At 43.8% G+C, this 22395-nt stretch overlaps 1 protein-coding gene across 3 annotated transcripts; it reads left to right on the top strand.

The window, feature by feature from the left end:
- Positions 1 to 5369: 5369 nt before the first annotated feature.
- On the top strand, positions 5370 to 22351 carry DYRK2 (dual specificity tyrosine phosphorylation regulated kinase 2). 3 transcript variants are annotated; one of them, XM_066368709.1, is made up of 3 exons: positions 6049 to 6487; positions 7045 to 7193; positions 14861 to 22351. In XM_066368709.1, the coding sequence occupies exons 1-3, from the start codon at positions 6439 to 6441 to the stop codon at positions 16466 to 16468; spliced, it is 1806 nt and encodes a 601-aa protein (XP_066224806.1). In that variant the 5' UTR covers positions 6049 to 6438; the 3' UTR covers positions 16469 to 22351. The 3 variants fall into 3 exon arrangements, with proteins under 3 accessions (XP_066224808.1, XP_066224807.1, XP_066224806.1); XM_066368711.1 differs by lacking the exons at positions 6049 to 6487; positions 7045 to 7193 and adding an exon at positions 5370 to 5493; XM_066368710.1 differs by lacking the exon at positions 7045 to 7193 and having other exon boundaries at positions 6043 to 6487.
- Positions 22352 to 22395: the final 44 nt, after the last annotated feature.

Here is a 22395-nt window from a genome sequence, read left to right as displayed (position 1 = left end):
AAGAGGTCCGGATAAAATTCCACCTTCTCTGGGAATTGCACTCTGACTCTTCCAAAAAACACAGGTTTTCTTAGCCCTCTAGAGTTACATGGCATTTAGATTTCATAACCTACATTATATAAGACATATATAATATATATTCCTCTGTATCAGTCATGATCTGGTAGCAAAAACATGGCACAATCAGAATTTAACTCAAGAACTGCCTATAAAAGTATGGGTAAGGTGCAGAGAAATCAGCAGGGAAAAATGAAGCACCATAGAGTTAATAACAGCAAGAAACCCTTACCACTTCTAGTTTCAAAGGAACAAGGAGGATGAATGGTGTCCAGAATTCCCAAAGAGTAGCTGTAAGAGCTGAGGTCTTCAGTCAAGGGACATAGCAAATCTATGACAAGCTGTCATGGGTGGTGGTGGTGGGGGGGGGGGGCAGGGGAAAGACAGAGATATAAAGAGCCTGACTTTATTGTCTGAACCCTTGAGTCTCTTGCTAAGACCCATTGTTGGCTAAATCCAACTGGAAGCTAGTGGGCAAGGAATCCCAGGGACACCATCTCTAAAGCCTCTGTGGCACAGGGCCGTGTGGAGAAGAGTGAATCTGAGGAAATAGGCAGCGCATGCTCTTGACTGTGTGGTTGAACTGTTTCCTGGAGTACGAACCTTCTCCCAAGCTATGCTGAGAGCTCCTTTTGAATAGAGACCATGGCTTGCATTTGCTTCTTACTTTTGGTGGTGCTTAGTACAATGTGAATTAGAAAATGTACAAAAATGCATATACATTACTGACTGAATAAAAAAAGTCAGTTTTAACCTCCAACTCTTGGTTTGGTATCTTTTCAAGCATCTAAACCATGGTTTCCCAACTGAATTGAAGTAAAATCCAAATTCTTGAACATGGCCAGGATCCTAGCTCTCTTCCTGAGCTCATTGCCATGCCATTCCCTCTTGCCCACTTACTGCTCCAACCACCTGTTCTTCTTGCCCCAGATATGTTTTTACTTCTGGGCCCTCTGCTTTTCACTTCTTTCAAGTCTACTAAAATGTTACCACATTAAGGAGGTCTTTACCAATGAGCCAGAATAAATAGTATCATCTCCCACCTCTCCCTATCCTCTTACATCATGTCAATCCCCATATAGTACTTTCTACCACGTGACAGCATTATTTGTCATTCTCTTTGCACAAGAATATAACATCTGTGGAGCAGGGACATCATCTGCTGTGTTCCAGATATCTCTATCAGTGTCTAACACATAGTAGAAACTTGGTCATGGATTATATATCTCTATTTATATAAAAATAAATAAATTGTATAACATATATTTGTATAATGTATAATTAATACATAATAAAGTGGATTTGAGTCCCCTTTTTGTTTATGGGCAGTCCTGACAGTCTGGTATGGATGTTTGCCTTTAGCCCATTTTTGGCTAAAATAAATCCAGTTCCATGCACCAAGTTTTCACTGCATCTGTGCTAAGGCAAACCAGCAGCAGCACCCAGTGCAGCCTTCACCCTTCCCATGTGCCCCTTCCAAGCTACTGGATGGCATCATTACTTTTGGTTAGAATGGTATCAGGGATCCCAAGACCTGCCATGGCCTCTCTCCCCATACTCTTCTCCAGTGTGCAGAACTGCACCATGGTTTTCTCTTACAGCAAACTCCCTAGTACAGAATTGCTCTCAGAGTTTCTGTTACCACTTTTACTTGTTCATTCCTCACCAGTTACAGGGCCCAGCACGACTTCGGGTGCTGTGTGGAGTCAGCCTGTTCCTGGATGGTTGCTCTCAGTGCAGCCTTGTGGGCCAATTTCCTGGAAGCTCACTCCATTGGTAACTGCTCTGTCAGTTATGGCAATGGTGTCCACTAGCCTGGGAGTACTGGTCTGGGGGGTCAGCTGCTGGGTACCCTCTCTAGTCATGCCACTCTTGTCTCTTTAGAGCTCCTCAACTCACTAGGCCCCACTCTGTTCACATTTGTCCTGGTAGTAACAAAGGTAGAGTTTGAGTAGCAGTCACACTGGGCTCTTGATCACAGCACTCCCCATGTCTAGGATATAGCTTTCTCTTTTCTTTACTTACTGGTTCTTAACATTAACTCTATCCTTAGGATGCAGTTGGAAAAAGCAGAACTGTCCCCAAGAAATGCTGTGCAATATCTCTAATCTTTCCAGAGATCTAGCTTATTAGCTTATATTAGAGGACCAACACACTCTCTCTCACCTAGGATTAAGGAAATTGGCTCTATAAGTACCCTGGCCAAAACATGTCCAGACGCTTCAGATCACCAACTTTCGAGTGGTATAGAAATCTATTCTGATATCCACACCAGCAGTGGCCACAGAGGCAAATTCAATACTGAGTGTCCATTTGGTTATGACATCCGTGCAGATGTAATTCCTGCATCTGAGGAGGTTACATTCATGGACTTCAGGCCATTAGGTTCATATTCTTCTCTAGGGGTTTTGGACCTTGGTGATGGAAGGTTGCATCAGTAAATAGCTTTCTCCTAAGGGAAGTTAGGCACAACTTGCCCACAAGTCTACGTTACCCCAAATGAGTCAGTTCCTTAGTAATTTTCTTAGTTGCTTTAAAAGACTTTGTACCTCATTTTTACATTTCCACAGTTGGTGAAGTTTTGGATAATTCTTAACCTAGCTTCCATAACCTTAACCTTGTAAAGCAGCAGTACCACACCTTTCCCTTCCACTTCAAGTTTCCTCCTTTCTGAATTTCTTATTCCTTTCCCAGAGTATACTGTGCTTTCTGGTACCTTGGTGCCTCTGCTTATCCTATTCTGTGTAGAATGGTTAATATGCCTGGTTTATCTGACTGGCACATACTCAGGCATTTTTTAAAACCACAGTATCTTTGATGTTAGGCATCACTTAAGCACAGCTCATCACTCCTTCCCATGTCCCACCACTGTGCCTCCTCTATGCCTTGATTTCTGCCCCATCACACCATTCAATGTCTCGCTCTTCTTTACTAGCTGTAAACTTCTTAATAACAGTGACCAGTACCAGGAATTATTTATTTAACCGTGTAGCCCTGATTCAATAATGTCAAAAATATGTTAGGTGCTTACTATTTATTACTTAATTGAAGAATGAGATCTTAATAGATTGCCAGACTGAAGCCCAGCCCAACATGTCTGATGAGTCATTCATCCCCTAGGCCTAGCACATACTAAATTCTTTGTAAATGTTTCTGGGATAAAGAAATCAAATGACTGAATGTTTTAAAACTGTTAATTTTCTTGTTTATTTTTATTTATGTTTTCTGTGATCAGTACTTTTCCTTATGAAGAACCAACTTCTTTCCATATGGCTTTATTCTGAGTTCTGCATGGTTTGCTTATGTCCAATTCTGCCGCATTCTGCTTATCTATTTGTCATCTGAATCTGGCTTTTATAAATATACAGAAGAGATGGAATTTTTACAACAGGTAGGAACAGAAGAGCCGACTATTACTGACTGAATGGAGCACCCTGAGGAGGCTACTACTTAGCATCAATACAATTCTGATCTGGTGATGTGTTGAAAAGATTACAAATGATAATATTTATAACAATATTTTATAAAGATGTAAATGTACAGTATAAATTAATAATGATGCACTAGAATAATAGTTTGGGGGGTAATAATTCTTAGAATTTACCTAGTTCATTCTCTTTGAAAGCTTAAGGAGTACATTTGTACATCTTTCCATTGGACATTAATTTAGGTTGAGGTCATCAATATTTCTCAGAATGAGAGAAAGCCAATTAATTCTAAATATTAATATTTGGTCAGTAAGAACAAAATTTTGAGAGGTGTACCAACCATAATTAAAATAGTTAAAGATTAGGGTAATTCCTTAAGGTAAGAATCAAATGTGTCAGGAAAAGTTTCATTTTTAAACATGTATCCTTTTTTTGTATTAAGTTAACATTTTTTGTGTCCCTTTAAAAAACAAAAAAGCCAATGCTCCTTGTCCTCATGTTTAATGTATAAATTAATATAACTAATTTGAATTTCACATACTATGATTTCCAGTAGTTAGCATTTTTCTTATTCTTGCAAAAAGCAAAAGCATATTTAGCTTCTATTGAAGGATTTTAAGAATAATTTAAGTGATGAGGGGCATCATGTTATATTAAAATTAAATTTTTGCTTCAGTTTTTCAAATTTACAGCTCAGTTGCATGAAGCACTCACTTAAAATGGGAAAGTGGTATGAAACTAATTGTTTTCAACAAGAAAGTAGAACTAGTGTGAGGTTCTTAAAAATACAAGATGGTGTATTAGAAAGCATTGTGAAATTACACTGAGAGTCAAGAAAGGGGTTCTAACTTCATCTCTGCTATGAAGCACTGTCTTGCATTTAGTTAATTCTGAATACTAAACATGTTTCCCCAAGTGAATTTGAATGTGATAGTGCTTGATGATAAGCAAAGGGGAATATTTCTTTCTGAGGCAGAATCAGGTCATTTTCCTAAAAGCATATTATTGGATTGATTATTTCAGTATGTTTCTACTTCATTAGGAGAAGTCACCAAGAGGATTTTTTGGAAGGACATCTTACTAGGCAAAATTGTACTCTGCCACCTGTTCCCTCAGCCAATGCCCCCTACCCCACTCTTAATGCCCCCTGGAGACTCAAAGGTCACATTTTACCTTTGAAAAAGTCCGTTTCTGGTGTTTGTACAAAGCTGAGGATGTTCTCCCTGGGAGGTTGCTATGACAATTTGCAAACAGTAGAGATGATGGAACTCACAGGAGGTAGTCTTCTGATTTGAATCTGCACTAGTTAAGGACTGCAAACTTGGTCTAACCTGGGGCTGGCTGGCAGATAACAGAGGCAGAGCATAATGCACACGGGTCCCCACAACTTCAGAAACCTGGCACGTCTCTGAAAGGAAGTGCACGGCATAGCTTTTAGCCCAGTCATCAGGAATTGCCCGGCTTTCCCTCCCTCCTAACAGCTGAGGTGACAAAACCTGTGACCTTTGGACAAAGGCATATGCCACATAAACGACGGGTGTGCGATGGGAGAACAGTTTTTCAGTCTGCAAAGCAAAGAGAGGCTCTAGGTAGCTAGTTAAAAGGGCAAGGGAATTCTCCACGTGTATTGGAAGGGAAGGGGAGAGAGACTTGTCCCTGGGGATGAGAGGAATTAAAGGTGTCATTCCCTTAGGGCAGTGTGCTTAAAGGAAGGTGTGTCTCTCGACCCGTGGCCGCGCTTGGGAAAGGCTCCGAATTGTATGGAAACGAGAGGTGTGTCTGATGTTTATTTTTGCCTAGCAACCCACAGCCTACTGCTAACCTAGCAGGCGTCCACACGCGCCTCTCTGCCTCCCCTTGTTCTAGCGCCTGGAGAGCGGTCACTTGGCGTCAGTAAATCGGGAGGGCGTGTGTGGTGAAGGTTAAGGTGGGAGAGCAGTCCCCTCCTGCGTCCACGCTTGGGGTCACCAGGCTAAACTGAGCCCTCCACCGGGCCTGACTTACAGAGGTGACCCTCGCAGAACTAAGTTATTTACATGATATATTGGGGAAAGGGGGTGGTTAAGCCACAGGGACCGGGAAGAGGGACAGTATTGTTTGTGAGCAGCCATTAGGCTCGAAAGCTGAAAATGCGCTTGTATTTGGGGGCGCGCCTGGAAGGGGTGGGGGAGTCTGCAGCGATTTCGGTGGGAGGGAAGCAACGGTAGGTTGTGCTGCAGGGAGGGGTGCCGCAGGGGCTGGAGCGGCCAGCGTGGGGAAAAGGTCGTCAGCAGAGGAGCCCGGGGGGAGCAGTGCAGATGGCCGAAGGGGAAGGCTGCGGGCGAGTGGAGGACGCAGAGTTTTCCGGGGAGTGCAGGGTGGCCATGCGGATCGCTGGGCGGGGGGAGGGACTCCTCCGGGTGGCGGGGTAGGGGTGGGGTGTGCGTGAGCGTGTGTGGCTGGGCCGGGGGGAGTCCCGGGCGGGGCCCGTCCCCGCGGCAACCGGAGCGGGGGCGGGGCTGCCCTCCCTCGCCCCACCGCGCGCGGGCGTCTGAGCGAGTGTGCGCGGGCGCGCGCGCGGGAGCCCGGGCGGAGGCTTCCCGGCGAGTCGGTCTTTGCGGCTCAGCCCGCTGCCCCGCGCCCTATGTGAGGGGATCGGGGAGGCCGGCGGCGCAGGGGAGGGCGAGGCATGTGCACGGGCCGGGGGGTGCTGCCGCCGCCAGAGGACGAGGAGGACGGCGGCGGCGAGGAGAGCGGGGGTCTCGCGGCGGCGGGCCCGGGCCGGGGGCATGCAGCGGACTGTGTGTGTCTGGCAGTAGCTGACGCGAGCCGGCGAGGAGGAGCCGGAGACCGGCTGGAAGGGCGACCAGGGGGAGGCGGCGGCGGCGGCGGCGGCCGCGAGAAGTAGCAGCAGGACAGGCGGCGGCGGCGGCGGAGACGGCAGCCCTGAAATGCATTTTCCTCTCCAGCGGCCATGTTAACCAGGAAACCTTCGGCCGCCGCTCCCGCCGCCTACCCGACCGGTAAGGAGGGCCGCGCCGCCCCCAGATGGCCCTCGGGCCAGCCCTCGTGGCGCGGGCGTCCGCGGCCGGCGGGACCTCGAACAAAGTCTGCGGCGCGGCGGGCTCCCGGGCGGACGGCGCGCCCCGGCCTCGGCTCCGCGCATTGTTGCACGCGGGCCAGGGCTGCTCCGAGCGGAGCCCTCCGACCTCGCCGGGCGGGGGCGTCCCGGGCCTCCCCCTGCCCCGGGCTTGGCGAGGTGGTGGCGCCCCGGGCGGCAGTCCGGCCCCTCTCCGGCCCTGCGGCCGCCTGCAACGTGGGCCGCTCGGCCGGGGCCAGCGCTGCGCCCCGCGGGGTCGCGAACTCGTGCACCCGTCTCCGACTTAACTTTGCAGCTGCCGGAGCCCCGCCCGTGGGTGCGGACTGGGGCTCCGTGTCCTGGACACCCATTTTTACTGCCCCCGTGTCTCCCCCGAGGGGAGCGGGGCTCGCTGCCCTGCAGGGTGGGGCGGGGCCACGGGGTCTGGGTGACTTTCTCCCCCCTGACCGTCTTTTGTCTCCTCCCGCGTGTGGCTCCCAGGCCGAGGAGGGGACAGCGCCGTTCGTCAGCTCCAGGCTTCCCCGGGGCTCGGAGCGGGCCCTCCCCGGAGCGGAGTGGGGACCGGCCCGCCCTCTCCCATCGCCCTGCCGCCCCTTCGGGCCAGCAACGCTGCCGCCGCAGCCCACACGGTGAGACCCAGCCCGCCGGCGGCCGGGGGGAAGGGGTGCGGGAGGGCGCCCGGGCTCTGACGCCGGGAGAGGAGAGGTCGAAGTGCGAGTGCCTCCGCGCCCCGGGCCAGTGGCCTCTCCTGGATGCCTCTCTAACTCGGGCGAGCTCAGAGCTGCAGTCACAAAGGAAGATTCGTGGTGTGGGCCCCTCACTTCCCCTCCGGAGCCCGCCCACCCCTGCGCTCCTCTTCCTCCGAACTTCCCTCCTTGCGGCGTTCCTTCTCGTCCCTCTTTTTTAGTCTTTGCTTTCCAGAGCTCCTTTCCCTGACCGGGTAAACACTCCCCCTCCCCCCACGTTGGATAGTGGTTATTTATAGAAACAGATATGTGTTATGGGACAGCCAGGCAGTCTAGCCCGGAAAATCGATACCCCAAAGAGCCTCCCAGGCCTAGCTTCAGCCAGCAGGGAGCACCACCAATTGTCCCCCGCGTGTGGAAGCATGTTTTATGAGAGTGCTGCAGGTTTGAGCACAGCAGAAATTGTAATTAACATTAACAAAAATAAGAACCACAGCAGCAGTCAGAACAACAAGCCACCCTTGTAGTTTTCTGCAGTTGGATATTATTCAAAAGCAAAGCGCAAGGTTTGCTTTGGAGGTGGGATGGGAAGGGCACCTGATAGATGCTGGGGCCCCTCCGAGGGCGGAGAGGACAGGAGAGAGCCCAGCAGGAATGGCGGCTGCAGAGATTGGTCCGCTGGATTTGACTTCAGCATGTACCTTTTCTCAGCTCTCAGAGAGGGCCATTGGATGGTGACTGTCAGCCTAGAGGAGATTTGCACATGGAGGAGGTGAAGGTTTCCAAGATGTTATTTCCAACTAGATCTTCCAGAGGAACTGCCTAAGATGGTTCTGTATGAGCAGGGATGCTTTCTAAGGATTTAGCTTTGTTTGTCAAGTGAAGTTGTTTTGTAGAAAATGCCCTCTTCAGCCTACAGAAGAGCAGCTTTGAGGGTAATGTATTATGGAAAAACTTGGTAATTATTAGTGGAGAATTTGTGAGAGGCTGGCTAGAGTGGAGTGTCTCCTCTGAGACCAGGACAGATGTGTACAAGTTTCATAGGAAAACGTTTTGTTATTGTTATTATCTCTCCTCTCTCTCTCTCTTCTGACACACCTAGACCCAAGAGTTAAAAATTCATTGCACAGAGGTTTAACCAATCTGTGTTGGGCTGTTGATGGTGGAAGAGAATCAATCCGTTAGTAGGCTGGGTGATTTCTTATGGTTGAATGCTGTTATCACAGTGATAATTTAGTTGAGAACTTGCCATTGTTTTTAGGGATTTGGGTTTGTGTGGAATCACCTGACAATTTGGAAAATGTAACATCCATTTTTTCCTATGTGTGGATGTAATCACATGACTTGGTGTGACCTGGAGATAATATATACATACTTAGTTTGCATCTGGATTCCAGTTCTGTAAGGCTTCGCTTTGCTTGATCAGAGCCTCGTTGCAGTTGAAATATGTAATGGGATTAGAGAAAATGAAAGGTGTCCATTGGAACAATAGCCTATGGTGGACCACAAAATGAAGAGACGGGAGGGTTCTTCTTAGGACTCCTAATGAGAGATGCTTGTATTTTCCCCGTAATTGCTGATTTACCTATTTTTTTAAACTTACTTCTAAACTTCATTAGAGGCTTGGTTTTGGAAATGCAATTTGGGGTTTTGTTATTTAGAGTGGATTTTATTTGCATAACATTGTGGATTTCCTAGAACAGGGAAGTGTAAAAGGACCACAGCGTTTCTGTGGTTCTACTCCTTCATTTTAGAGATGAGTACGCTGACAAGTTAACCTGGTTTGCTCAAGATTCCCTAACCAGTTCACATCAAGGCTGGAGCTTAAGCCAAGGCCCTTCTGAATCTAGCTTTAACATACAGCTTGACACTTCTAATTCAAGGAAATTGTATCCGTTTCATTATGAATACAAGAACCTTTGAAGATCCATATTCCCATATGGCTTTCAGGTTTTTTTAAGTTTTTAATTCCTCAGCGGTTGCACTTGGGAAGAGCTATTTTAGAATGAGTGGGGGAAGGGGACTTACTGAGAGAAAAATTATCTTATCATAGAAGCCTGCCCATACTTTCCCTTGTAAATGATACAGCAGGTGGATAAATATATGATTATAGAGATTATGAACTTTGGAATTTATCTAGTCTATCCCTGTCTTCATGGATGTATTATTATACACTTAGTCATTTTGTTTATCTCTGTTTGTCCTAAATGTGTATCCATAACTATCTTGTATTCTGCTAGTTTTTTTTCTTTTAATATTATGTGAGAGATATTAATATACTTACTTTGTAAATTTCCAAATATTAGTATGGGATCACTTTTATAAGTGTTTTTGTTTAAAGCACTCTCCAGATACTAGTTTTACCTTTATGAAATAAATAGAGTCAAAGAAGAATGACTATTCCAATTAAAAATATTTTGAAGAAGAAGGAAAAGTAGACATTTGACTCAGGGCTATACAGATCATCAGTTGTTTGAGGAGGAGTTAAAATTCCAATCCTTTTGGACTCAATTCTGTTCCCATAACACTATATAACATTTCTAAGATGACTTCAGAGAAGTTTTAAAACGCCCAGAAATGTTACAATGAAGTATCTGCTGTTTTCCATTTTCTAATTGGAAAAGATTAAAACTACCAAACTGGTTAGACTATTGTTCTTACATAATTTTTAATGCTAAAAACTATTTCATGGTCAAAGAAGGCTTTTGTAGGTCTTTCCATTTTAACCCATGCATTGTAGGTATCTAACAATTGCATTCATTCAGTGTATATTTGTAAATGTGACAGGGACTTTTCTGGGAAAGCACTGACAAACAGGAATAAGCCAGGATCTCAGGCTTTAAGAAGCTGAATGAGAGTGGGAGGTTTTTAGATTCTTTAGTTTATGATCAAGTTCTGTCATGTGTGTTCTGGAAATGTTTTAGTTTTTCTAGTATCTCCCCCTGACCCTTGGTAGACCAGTTAATTGGGCTTCCAAGTTTGATTTTGATTTTAAGAGTTTTATAGTATTTGAGACTCAAAGTCCTCCTTTACTAGAGCCCCTCACATGAATCTCCTTAACTTCTGGAAAGTATATCACACATTGCTTTTAGGTGTTTAGTTGATGTATCTGCTACAGTTATTTTTTAACTGTTGCCATTTACCTCCAAATCTCTGCTGATGCACTGCAAGCCTAACATCTCGTGACTTGGATCACCAGGGATGGTTCCCAATTCCCTGGGTGTTAACTTCATGTTTTCTTATAAAAGTACAAAGGTACTTCTCAAGAATAACTCAGAAGTGAGAGTTAATAGGGATTTATTGACATAGCTTTTCCCATTCAGCAAATACTTATGATTGTTTACTGTGTATTTGGGATTGTAATAATAGGAACTTAAAAAGATAAGAGGTACCTTGCCAGGGAGTTAATTGCTCACAGCTAGGTAGATACATCAGGCGTTAAAAGTATCACAGTAAAATGAAATATGTTATAATATATCAGCATAATAGAAAGGAACGGGAGTTTCACAGAGGAGGTGAGAGTTGAACTGGACATGGAAGGTTGATTAGTATTTTACTGTTTAGATGCTGTTGGGAAGGAAAGGAAAATAATAATAAGTCCTGTACTCAGTGCTGTATTGAGCACTTTATACATTTTACCTTGCTTAATCCTCTTCAGGGCCCTAATGAGGTATCTTAGTTACCTCCTTTTTACAGATAAGGACACTGTGGTTCAGAGAGATTAAGTACCTCACCCACGGTCACACAGTTAATCAGTGGTGGAGCTGGGATTCATTTTCCGTGTGTCTAATGGAAAACCTCTGCACTCCGAACCATTATAAGAATGACCTCACCAAAAGCAGAGGAGCATAAAAAACAAAACACACACACACACACACACAACACACACAAAAATGGTGTTTCCACAGGTGTTGGGGAATTCAGCTTTGTTACTCTTGGAGAAAGTAAGAGTTACAGATGTCATTGGAAAGATGCAGGTCATTTAGGCTCTACGTTTAACACTCTCCTTGCCCTTGAGTTCTGGTATTATCTGTGGAAATGGGTACAGTTGTGGGCCTTGCGCAAAAGCAAGGGCTGTGTCAAAGTGACCCTTTTGAAGAGTAACTCGAGAAGGCCTGTGGAGAGAAGAAATTTGAGGGATTCTAGACTCAGAAGCACATGGTCATGTTAGGAGGCTGCTTTAGTTGTCCCAGTGAAATGAACAGGAGTGTGAGGGGAGGCAGTATGGGACAGAAATGATGAGGCTTAATGGAAAGGTGAGGGAGACATGGAGGAGGGTACCCAGGGGTACAGCTTGCATGACTCTGTGGAAGTGAAGCCTTTTGTTTATCAGAAATTGAGGATTAAGGAAGGAGGCAGTGGTTTTGGTAGAAGAATCATGAGTTGACTTTGAATTGCCTGTGGGAAAGGCAGCTGATCTGTATGTAGTTGGACACATGGGTCTTGAGCTCTGGAGGCGTAGCTTGGGCAGGTCTGAACTAGAGGTGTAGAATGTGGCCGATGTCAGCCATGGGTGGTTGTGGTCACAATCAGCCAGGAAGAGTTGTGGGAGTGAGAAGCCACAAGATTTGAGGCTTGAACCTTGTGGAACCCTTGAACTCACCTATGGGTAGGTGAACTAATAGTTAATACTGTGTAGGAAACCAAGAGAACACTGTTGGAAACATAGGATGTGGTCAAGTTAATTGGCGAGCTCTCTTTAGTACTAGTCACTAGACTTTTGTGATTGTATTTTAAATTAGGCAGAACATTAAAACTGCTGGTGCAAAACTGAAGTCAGTTTCAGATGCTCAGAAAGTTTTACTTTGCTATCTTTTTGGGAGTTCCTAAAGCCCCAAGGTTAGTTTTGTTCCTACCAAAGCCTCATGCTTTTTGTAGCATGTATACTGGTAAGGTAGGCTTTTCTTCTGAAACTTCCTCTTGCTGACCTCAAGAAAATGAATGGTTCTAATATTTCTAATTTCAGGTCCTTTTATTCTCTGGTACGTGGAGGACCACAGTGGGGAAGAGGATACAGAGAGTGAGGCTTGGGAACAGCAATGGGCAGACCTGTACTACTTTTATATATAACAAGACTTTCCTGGCCCTGGCCAGTTGGCTCAGTGGTAGAGCGTTGGCCTGGCGTGCAGGGGTCCCGGGTTCGATTCCCGGCCAGGGCATACAGGGGAAGTGCCCATCTGCTTCTCCACCCCTCCCCCTCTCCTTCCTCTCTGTCTCTCTCTTCCCCCTCCCGCAGCCGAGGCTCCATTGGAGCAAAGATGGCCCCGGGCGCTGGGGATGGCTCCTTGGCCTCTGCCCCAGGCGCTAGAGTGGCTCTGGTCACGACAGAGCGACCCCCAGAGGGGCAGAGCATCGCCCCCTGGTGGGCGTGCCGGGTGGATCCCGGTCCGGGCGCATGCGGGAGTCTGTCTGACTGTCTCTCCCCGTTTCTAGCTTCAAAATACAAAAAAATACAAAAAAAAAAAAAGACTTTCCTAAACTCATTTTTATGGACTGCTTGCCTTTGGCATAGAACAAAATAATCTGCCCAGCTACCCTTACAGAAGATAAGTTCACTTAACTTGGAATATCATCAGTGTCTTTAATAAAAGGATTCAATTAGAATTATTTCAGAAATCTGTTTGAGAAATAAAATCCCTTAGTCTATGAACTCACACTTTAGACATGAAAAAATACTATACTAGATTCTACTTTGTTTTAGAAGGATACAGAGAGAAATCTCACTCTTCAGATAATCATTGTGTATGCTATGTGTCAGGTAAAGGAAGTTTGAAGGTCTTGTTTGGTTCACTAGTAAGATGGTCATTGTATAATCTGTGGTTCCAAACCATTTCCTGAATTATTATATTACATTTTCAGAGCACTTCTGTACTCAAAATGGTATATATAAAGCTCAAAAGTTAGGATTTAGGAGATAATAGAAAAAAAATGCTGATGATAAAAGACTTCAGCTAGTTGGTTTTAAGCTTCTAGAGGGCTAGACCTCAGCAAACTGGTGGGATGAATGAGATGGATTGTGAATGACAAATTGAACTTTAAGGTTTCATATAAAAATCATCTAGCAAGATGTATAAGGCGGCAAGAATTCCTAACTGGGAGAGATCCTGGCTGTTAGCCCTCTCCTACCCCTCACCTCTTTACAATGATAATGCAAAAAGAAAAATCCCATGTAGGTTCTCAGTAGAGGCAGGGACCGGGGTGCTTGGCTACACCATCAGTTTTGTTTAGACAGGAATGTTCTGGGATGGCATGTATGTCTGAAAATAGAAACCGCTACTTTGTATTCCTTGTTGGAAAGCTGAGTATCTCCTCAGCCCAGAGAAATACGTCTTAAGAGAGCTGAGCCATTGACCAAAGGAAGGCCCAAAAGAGTGTGACGGTTGGTTTGTTGGGCTGAATGGCCTTAAATGGTCATCACAGTCAGTGAAGCCCAGAATTTTTTTTTTTTTAAGTGAGAGAGAGACAAAGAGAGGGACAGATAGAGACAGACAGACAGGAAGGGAGAGAGATGAGAAACATCAATTCTTTGTTGTGGCTCCTTAGCTGTTCATTGATTGCTTTCTCATATGTGCCTTGACTGGGGGCCTCCATCCGAGCCAGTGACCTCTTCCTCAAGCCAGTGACCTTGGGCTTCAAGCCAGTGACCTTTGGACTCAAGCCGGTGACCATGGGGTTATGGCTGTGATCCCACGCTCAAGCCAGCGACCCCATGCTCAAGCTGGATGAGCCCGTGCTCAAGTCAGCAACTTCGGGGTTCGAACCTGGGTCCTCTGCGTACCGGGCTGATGCTCTATCCACTGCACCACCGCCTAGTCAGGCAGGCCCAGAAACTTTTAAAAATAGGTTGAGTGTTTACAAGATGCTGCAGTGCATATGTACATAGGAATCTCTCAAGCCTAAACGTACAGTTTTCTTTGCCGCTGGATCATGTAGTTTCTTAGGTGTAACTAGATTTCTAAGTGACCGAGAACGAAGATAGTCGTGTTTTCAGAATAGAGCTAGCTAACATTGGAGAAAGAGAAGTGAACAAGACCGACGTGGTCCCTGCCCTGTGGTAATAGAGAAGTTATTAGATGAAATGTGAAAGGTGCTAGGATCTGGGGGAGGTAGAGCTAGTATAGAATCTGTATTTGTGCTTTGTCTCTATCTTGTTTCATTTTGATATCAAGTATGGATTGAGTGGAATGCCTATGATGTGACAGGCCCTATGCTAGAATGAACAAGAATGATATGCTCTGCCTTCATAGGGGACTTAGATTCTAAGGACCCTTAATATGCTCGGCAGACTAACTGCTCATCTGTCAGGGGCACAGCATTTATGGGCTTCTTATTTCAGGATCCCAAGTTTTGTAGCCTTACTCAGCTAACTAATCTCTTTTTCCTTTATTTTGTCAGAGGCTGTCAGCTTCACAGGCACTGTCCCTGTCAGGGTATTCATGAGATTCGTCTTGGGTGCCCAGCTCTTTCCGTTTAGTAAACCTGATGCTGACTGTAAATTCAAACCAAATTGGATTTGGTAAAGGTTGGGGGGGGGGCTGACTTATTAAATGTTCCATTTGAATAGACAGACCTCTTCCATTCTATTCATTTTTTTTTTTCCCAAATTCCAGATAGGTGGCAGTAAGCACACAATGAATGATCACCTCCTTGTCGGCAGCCACGGCCACGGACAGATACAGGTGCAGCAGCTGTTTGAGGATAACAGTAACAAGCGGACGGTGCTCACGACACAACCCAATGGGCTTACAACAGTGGGCAAGACGGGATTGCCGGTGGTGCCAGAGCGGCAGCTGGACAGCATCCATCGGCGGCAGGGAAGCTCCACCTCTCTGAAGTCCATGGAAGGCCTGGGGAAGGTGAAAGCCACCCCCATGACACCTGAACAAGCAATGAAGCAATACATGCAAAAACTAACCACCTTTGAACACCATGAGATTTTCAGCTACCCTGAAATATACTTCTTGGGTCCAAATGCAAAGAAACGCCAGGGCATGACAGGTGGGCCCAACAATGGTGGCTATGATGATGACCAGGGATCATATGTGCAGGTACCCCATGATCATGTGGCTTACAGGTACGAGGTCCTCAAGGTCATTGGGAAGGGAAGCTTTGGGCAGGTGGTCAAGGCCTATGACCACAAAGTCCACCAGCACGTGGCCCTGAAGATGGTGCGGAATGAGAAGCGCTTCCACCGGCAGGCGGCGGAGGAGATCCGAATTCTGGAGCACCTGCGGAAGCAGGACAAGGACAACACCATGAATGTCATCCACATGCTGGAGAACTTCACCTTCCGTAACCACATCTGCATGACGTTCGAGCTGCTGAGTATGAACCTCTATGAACTCATCAAGAAGAATAAGTTCCAGGGCTTCAGCTTGCCCTTGGTTCGCAAGTTTGCCCACTCCATTCTGCAGTGCTTGGATGCTTTGCACAAAAACAGAATAATTCACTGTGATCTTAAGCCCGAGAACATTTTATTAAAGCAGCAGGGTAGAAGCGGTATTAAAGTGATTGATTTTGGCTCCAGTTGTTACGAGCATCAGCGTGTCTACACTTACATTCAGTCGCGTTTTTACCGGGCTCCGGAAGTGATCCTTGGCGCCAGGTACGGCATGCCCATCGATATGTGGAGCCTGGGCTGCATTTTAGCAGAGCTCCTGACCGGGTACCCCCTCTTGCCTGGGGAAGATGAAGGGGACCAGCTGGCCTGTATGATCGAACTGTTGGGCATGCCCTCCCAGAAACTGCTGGATGCATCTAAACGAGCCAAAAATTTTGTGAGCTCCAAGGGTTATCCCCGTTACTGCACTGTCACGACCCTCTCAGACGGCTCTGTGGTTCTCAACGGAGGCCGTTCCCGGAGGGGGAAACTGAGGGGCTCACCAGAGAGCAGAGAGTGGGGGAATGCACTGAAGGGGTGTGACGATCCCCTTTTCCTTGACTTCTTGAAACAGTGTTTAGAATGGGATCCCGTGGTCCGCATGACCCCCGCCCAGGCTTTGCGGCATCCCTGGCTGAGGAGGCGGCTGCCAAAGCCTCCGGCGGGGGAGAAGACGGCGGTGAAAAGGATAACCGAGAGCACTGGTGCTATCACTTCCATTTCCAAGTTACCTCCACCATCCAGCTCCACTTCCAAACTGAGGACTAATTTGGCACAGATGACAGATGCCAATGGGAATATTCAGCAGAGGACAGTCTTGCCAAAACTTGTTAGCTGAGCTGAGTCTTCCCTCCCCCAATGCTGGTAATCTGAAAGATACGATGTTCCTGAGCCTTACTGGGTTGAAAAGGAGTAGCTCAGACCTGTTTTTATTTGCTCAATAACTCGACTCATTTGTATCTCTTCAGCACTTATTTTAATGTAAGAAAGTTGTTTTGTTTTTATAAAATACATGGGGACAATGCTTTAAGTTTTTATACTTTCTGAAACTTTTTTGTGTTTTAAAAGTACGATGAGCCTTACTGTATTTAGTGTGGCAGAGTAATAAACATCAGTGGCAGGCCATTGATTACTTCATGACTGCCATGCATTTACAAATTGGTGTCCAAGACATTCACTATGTTTTTATGGTTCATAGTATATTCTTCCCAAGGTGACTGCCCTCGAAGACCTCCCTGTGCTCTCCATCCGCAGGCTCATGCACCGGTGCGGCATGTCCTGCTTCTGTTTTCCATAGGGTATCTGGGTGGTAGTTACGGTGAGAGGAGAAGGGGCAGGGTGAATGATACTCTAAGGAAAACTACACCTTAGAGATTATTTTTTCTGAAGTCATACTCAAACAAAATAAAATTCCCAAAGTTTAAATGACCAGTTAGCATTCTGACATTCTCAAAGCTGGTGGGTAAATGGAAAAGTGTGTGCTCCTCCAAATTTTCTAATATGATCAGCGAGCTGTTTTGTAAAGAAGCCTCATATTACAGAATTGGTCTTCCACCTAAATTTAGAAATGTATTCCGTGAACTATTCCTCCCTTCTCTCTGCTTTTCTCCTCTGTTACTCTTTTACCACACATCTGTTGCTTGCATTTAGTCTTTTCTTCCTTCAGATAGATTTCCCAGACTGTTAATACAGAAAAGAGACATTTCAGCTGTGATTATGACCATCATTTCATACCCCAATATAAAAAGAACAGCAGCCTAGCTACTTAAGGTGGGGATTTCCACAGTTCCAGAGAAGATTTAACAGATGAGCGTGAGTTCCCACTTTCTAGATACCACTGTAAGGTTCTCGTAGCATGGGAAAGCATACACTCTTTCTTTAAAAAAAAAAAAAAAAAAAAGAGGGCTGTAAATCCTCTTGATGAACAGAAGTTGTGGCTGTTTAGTAAGGCAAATTTTAACAACAAATTTAAAGGAGGAAGAGTACCACCTCCAGTTGAATGGTTTGATACATACTTTGCATCATTAGAGGAACCACAGAAATCGCATTCCTCTGTTTTGTTTTACTTTCTGTTGGATTGCACTGATTGTTTTGTGAGGATGACACTTTACCTGGAAAAGTAATAGAGTTAAAAGAAAAAGAATATTTTCTTCTCTGAATAATAATTATTTTCACAGTGGAAATTTCAGTATTTTATCACTAATATGTGAGCAGTGATATATATCGATTGCAAGGCACGTGGCAAAAATTTTTTTAGTGTGTGCAATTTAATATAGGAAGATTTCTGCCTGTTTGGAAATAGGTTTGGGTAGTATAAATTAAGATAAATACTCTTTTATATGCACAGATATTGTTGTATTGCCTGTAAATTGATTTACAAGTACTTAAAGCATGGTCCCCAGTGAGGCCAAGAAAGTTTCCGGTTAAGTTTTTTAATAAGTAATCTTACAGTTTCTCTTACTTAAAAAAAAAAAAAAAAATTAAAAAAAAGTGGTTTTGAACAAAACACTTACTTATCTTGAGGCTTTGTCGGTTGTTGGTGGAGAAAAATGCTCAGGAAATATTACAGATATTTGCCAAAAAGAAAAACAAAACAAAACAAAACCCAGTAATAAAATGAGCTTAATAATAAGATAGTGATGTTGATGTTTGCTTTACTGTTTAAGGGCGTTGCCAATAAATTAATCTGAACTTCTATATTTAAACATTATAGCTTCTTTCCCTTAGTCAAATTCTTTCCCATATTGTGCACATTTCTATGTAATCTGTGGAAGCGCAATGTGTTAGTAATTTGCATTTAAAGTGATGCTCAGGCTCATGTGAGGATACCCTCAATGGTAGCTTACAGAATTTAAGGATTATGTATTTATTACCATTTTGCTTAAAGGCATAAGAAATGTAAGACTTGGTGTGATGGCTTTGTAAGATCACAAGCCTCTTAATGATGGCTTGCTCCTTTAGGTCATGGAGATAAAACATGAAGACTGCTTCCCCCATGCAATGCTCCTCTTCCGTATTCACTCTCATTTTCACATCTAGGTTTAAGTGTACGAACCTGAGCCTGCCTTGAGTTTCCCCTGGAAATGATTATACATGTGAAAATTTATAAATGGACTAATAGTGTTTGTCTATCCCCCCACCACACAAAACTGGTTCTTTTGATGCCAACAAAGCATTTGTGACCATCTGTATTCACAAATGTAACCGGAAACTTTTAGGCCAAACTGTGATGTGTAGCTCTACAGGGCTCCCCTTGCCCCCCAAATGCAGTGAAATTTATTCACAAGAGCAGCCCCATTCAGTGTTTAGTGATAGAGCTGCTTTTTAAAAAGTTCTAGCTTGATTACAATGTTAAAGAGAGAAAAATGTTGCACCTTTGTCATATTAAAACATAAAGAAATGAAGGGCTCTGATAGGCTACTAGGAGTTGGCTTGGAAACAGTCCTTGGTCTCAGAGGTTACCATTGTCTAGGGATGTCTGAGCTGTTTTCAGATTTAGGAATAGCACAGTGTCATCTTGTCTTCGGTTGCAGTCTCATCTGGCTCCGTTTCTTGCACCACCAGAGTGCATTACCACTTAAGTGTACTGCTACAACAGTGGAACAACAGAGTGATGCAAGACAGTGTAGATTAAAAGTAGAGGAGAAATTGTGCCCTTAGTGTTAACAATGTGCCTTTTGTTCTGAATGCCGTGTTGTAGGGCATGCATATTTTGGCGTCTTTAACTCTTTGAATACCGGGCAGTAAGTAAGGATGGAACCCACCTCGGCAAAGATACATCTGTCTTAAATATCCAGTAACTTACAGGCCTTAATAGAAACCATAAGGCATGAGTCATCAGGCACTGAAAAGTAACCATTGGTTACACAGGGCATTCCTGTGTGTAAGGGGTTAAAGATGGTCTTTGTTGTATCTTAACATCAGACTGATTTTTTAAATGATATTTTTTTGTTATGCTAACACTAGACAAAAATCAACTGTATTTGTAAAAATTTACCTCAAACCATTTAATTTTATAGTGTGATTAATCCCAGGGCATTTGGTATGAACCAAAGTGCATTCCTTTTCTATGTGCCTGGCTCTAGTAAGGATGGCCAGGGATTTTTACAATTTGGGTGCAAGGCACTTAAGCCACTTTTAAACTTAATGGGTGGTTTGGAGTCATGTTAAAGGTCTCCATCAGAATGTTAGGAACACTTTAGGCATCAATAGCATTGGGCCATATTGGAATCTTAAAAGTGTGAATTACTTTAAAGAGAGCATTCATTTTTGTAATTTTTTTCATCAAGAATATTTCTGGTAAGCAGAAGACTTTTTTTTTTTTTTAAAATAATGATTTGGTTGTTAAAGGTTTTAATATCGCCCAACATAATGCTGTGGTAGCATTTTAAAAAACAGTATTTGTGAACTCTGTTTCTTAGGGGCTTGTACATCTCTCTGCTATGGACATATATAAAATTAATTGTAATTATACTCAGCTCAACTGCTACAGTTATGTCTAGGCAGTGGCTTGGGTTTTTATCGAGCAACGACTTAGACACGTGACTGTAATATGCTGCAACTGTGTGTACTGAAAATATGTGAAAATGGTTGAATGTGGACTGTGTATATATGTATGTAAAAATTTCTGTGAGATGCTGCTGTCGCCACTTAACATGAAATATGTTCTAGTGGATTATGATCCTAGTGGCCAGTTCTATGATACTGTATGTATTGTACAGCTGATGACAGGAGTAAGACTGTTCAGTGAATATTTGTTAAATTTTATTGTCGTGGCCAGAGATAATTTCAGAATAAAATTTTAATGTCCTACCTTACTTTTTTTCTCCCCTTTTCTAACTATAATTTTACTCCTGATCTATTTCTGCTATTCTTGGTCTAGCAGCCTAGACAGAGCTTAGAATGCAGATATTTTCAGCAATAATTGATTCTTATTCAGTATAAATATGCAGATTCTAAGCAAGAAATTTTTCATTAGGCAACTCTTGTTTTCTCAGCATATTCTATTCCTTTACCCTTAATATTGCTGTTAATTTTCCTTTATATAACCTCTGCCATGTTCTCTGTCATCCTAGCGCTTCAAATCTTTTTTTTTTGGTTTGTTTTTAACCTTCAAGGTGACATCAGCTGTGGAAGCAGAGGCTATAAATTAATCTCCAGCAATCTTCATTTTTTTCTATACACATCTGGCAAATTATTTTGTGCTTTTACCAGCTCCCCTGTATGCTTTATAATGCTTATGCTTTTTCACTTCTTGTAACTTGGTTGTTTCTATGGTTCACATTTTGGGGGGTTTTAGTGTCTCTGTCTGTCATGGCTGGATCAGAAAATAAGGCCTGTGAACTGCAACTAGCTCATGATTTGTCAAGTTCAGTTCATACCAGGCTCTTGTATACTTACAGCTAGATAGATGACAGCAAGCAGATGCTCTAGGAACTTATCAGACATTGCAGGGATATTATGTAGACAAATATTTCCCTCCTGTGGAAAGAACTACCTCACATTTTTATTTACACCCCTCCAGCCACCAACAGCTGAAGAATGACTTAGTGTGGCTTCCTGTAGCAGATGTGGGATTTGCTAAAATAAGAGCAGATTATAGGAATTCCCAAACCCACACGTGGTCTCATTATAGCCTATGCCATGGACTTCCATTATTGCTTCTTTTGCTACTTCAGAGTTCTTACCTAGTGGGAAGAGACCAACCAACCAACCAAGAAACTGTATATATTTAGAAATAAAATGTTAAGAAAAGCACGTTAGGTATAACATTGAAAGTTGATGTTAAAGCAGCAATTTAAATAAGTAGATTGTCCAGATCTGACTTCCCTCAGGTCAGAATAGTTCCCACTCATTCTCTTTTTTGCAAAGCTCTTTCATAAACTGGAATGTCCTTGGAACTTAAAGGTTACGTTTAAATTAGCACTTGAAAATGATCCTAGCTGGAATTGGTATTGTTCTTTTAGAGAAAAGAGAGCTTGATTTCTGTTTTGGAAAGAGCATGAATAGACATTTGAAGAAAGGATATTTGTGGCTTTCTTTCATTGTTTTTAAAAAGTTTAATTACACTATTTCTTTGGGCCATTAGGCAAATAAACACATCATTAATGATACTTAACACGGCCCCAAATGAAAAATGACTGCTAGTGTGGTGTGCATACATAAGAAAATTGCATCTTCCTGCAAATTCTTTGGTTTATTTGGCTTGATTTACTGTAGTGCTGTGGTCACATTCTACGTATATGTGCTACATTTTATATATGGGGGGGCATAATTGCCATTCCTTTGCATCTCAAGGAAGTTTCAGGAGCAAACTAATAAATTAATATTTACTTCGAAGAAAGCTGACAACCCAGGGGTATTTACTAGTCATCTATAGTAAGGAGCAGCAGGATGTATGAGAGCTATCACACGTTCCATAGCATTGCTCCTTATGAAGACAGCTTCGCAGACCCCATACTGTTGAGTGAACATCAGTTCAGCCTTATACATCCCCACGAGCTATAATTATTCTCACTCGATATTGGAGGTAACTAAAGTGACTGTTCCAAAGTGACTGCAAAAGCAGTTTGGGCTTCGGATTGCAAGCAGATCAAGAATTTGGGTCTTGGAGAGTGAAGAACATCGCCAACTATACATGGCACAAATTTAGAAAGGGTAAATTTGAGCTAGCAGTGGGCATTACTTTTAATTGAATGAATAGTGTATCTGTTCCCGGGAATATTTTTTAAAAAGGGGAGAAACTATAAAAAACAGGACTAGACC

This window comes from Saccopteryx leptura, chromosome 2, assembly GCF_036850995.1.
Source record: "Saccopteryx leptura isolate mSacLep1 chromosome 2, mSacLep1_pri_phased_curated, whole genome shotgun sequence".
In the NCBI taxonomy this organism is placed as follows: domain Eukaryota; kingdom Metazoa; phylum Chordata; class Mammalia; order Chiroptera; family Emballonuridae; genus Saccopteryx; species Saccopteryx leptura.
The sequence above is the reverse complement of the archived record's forward strand: the minus strand, read 5'-3'. Positions and strand labels throughout refer to the sequence as shown.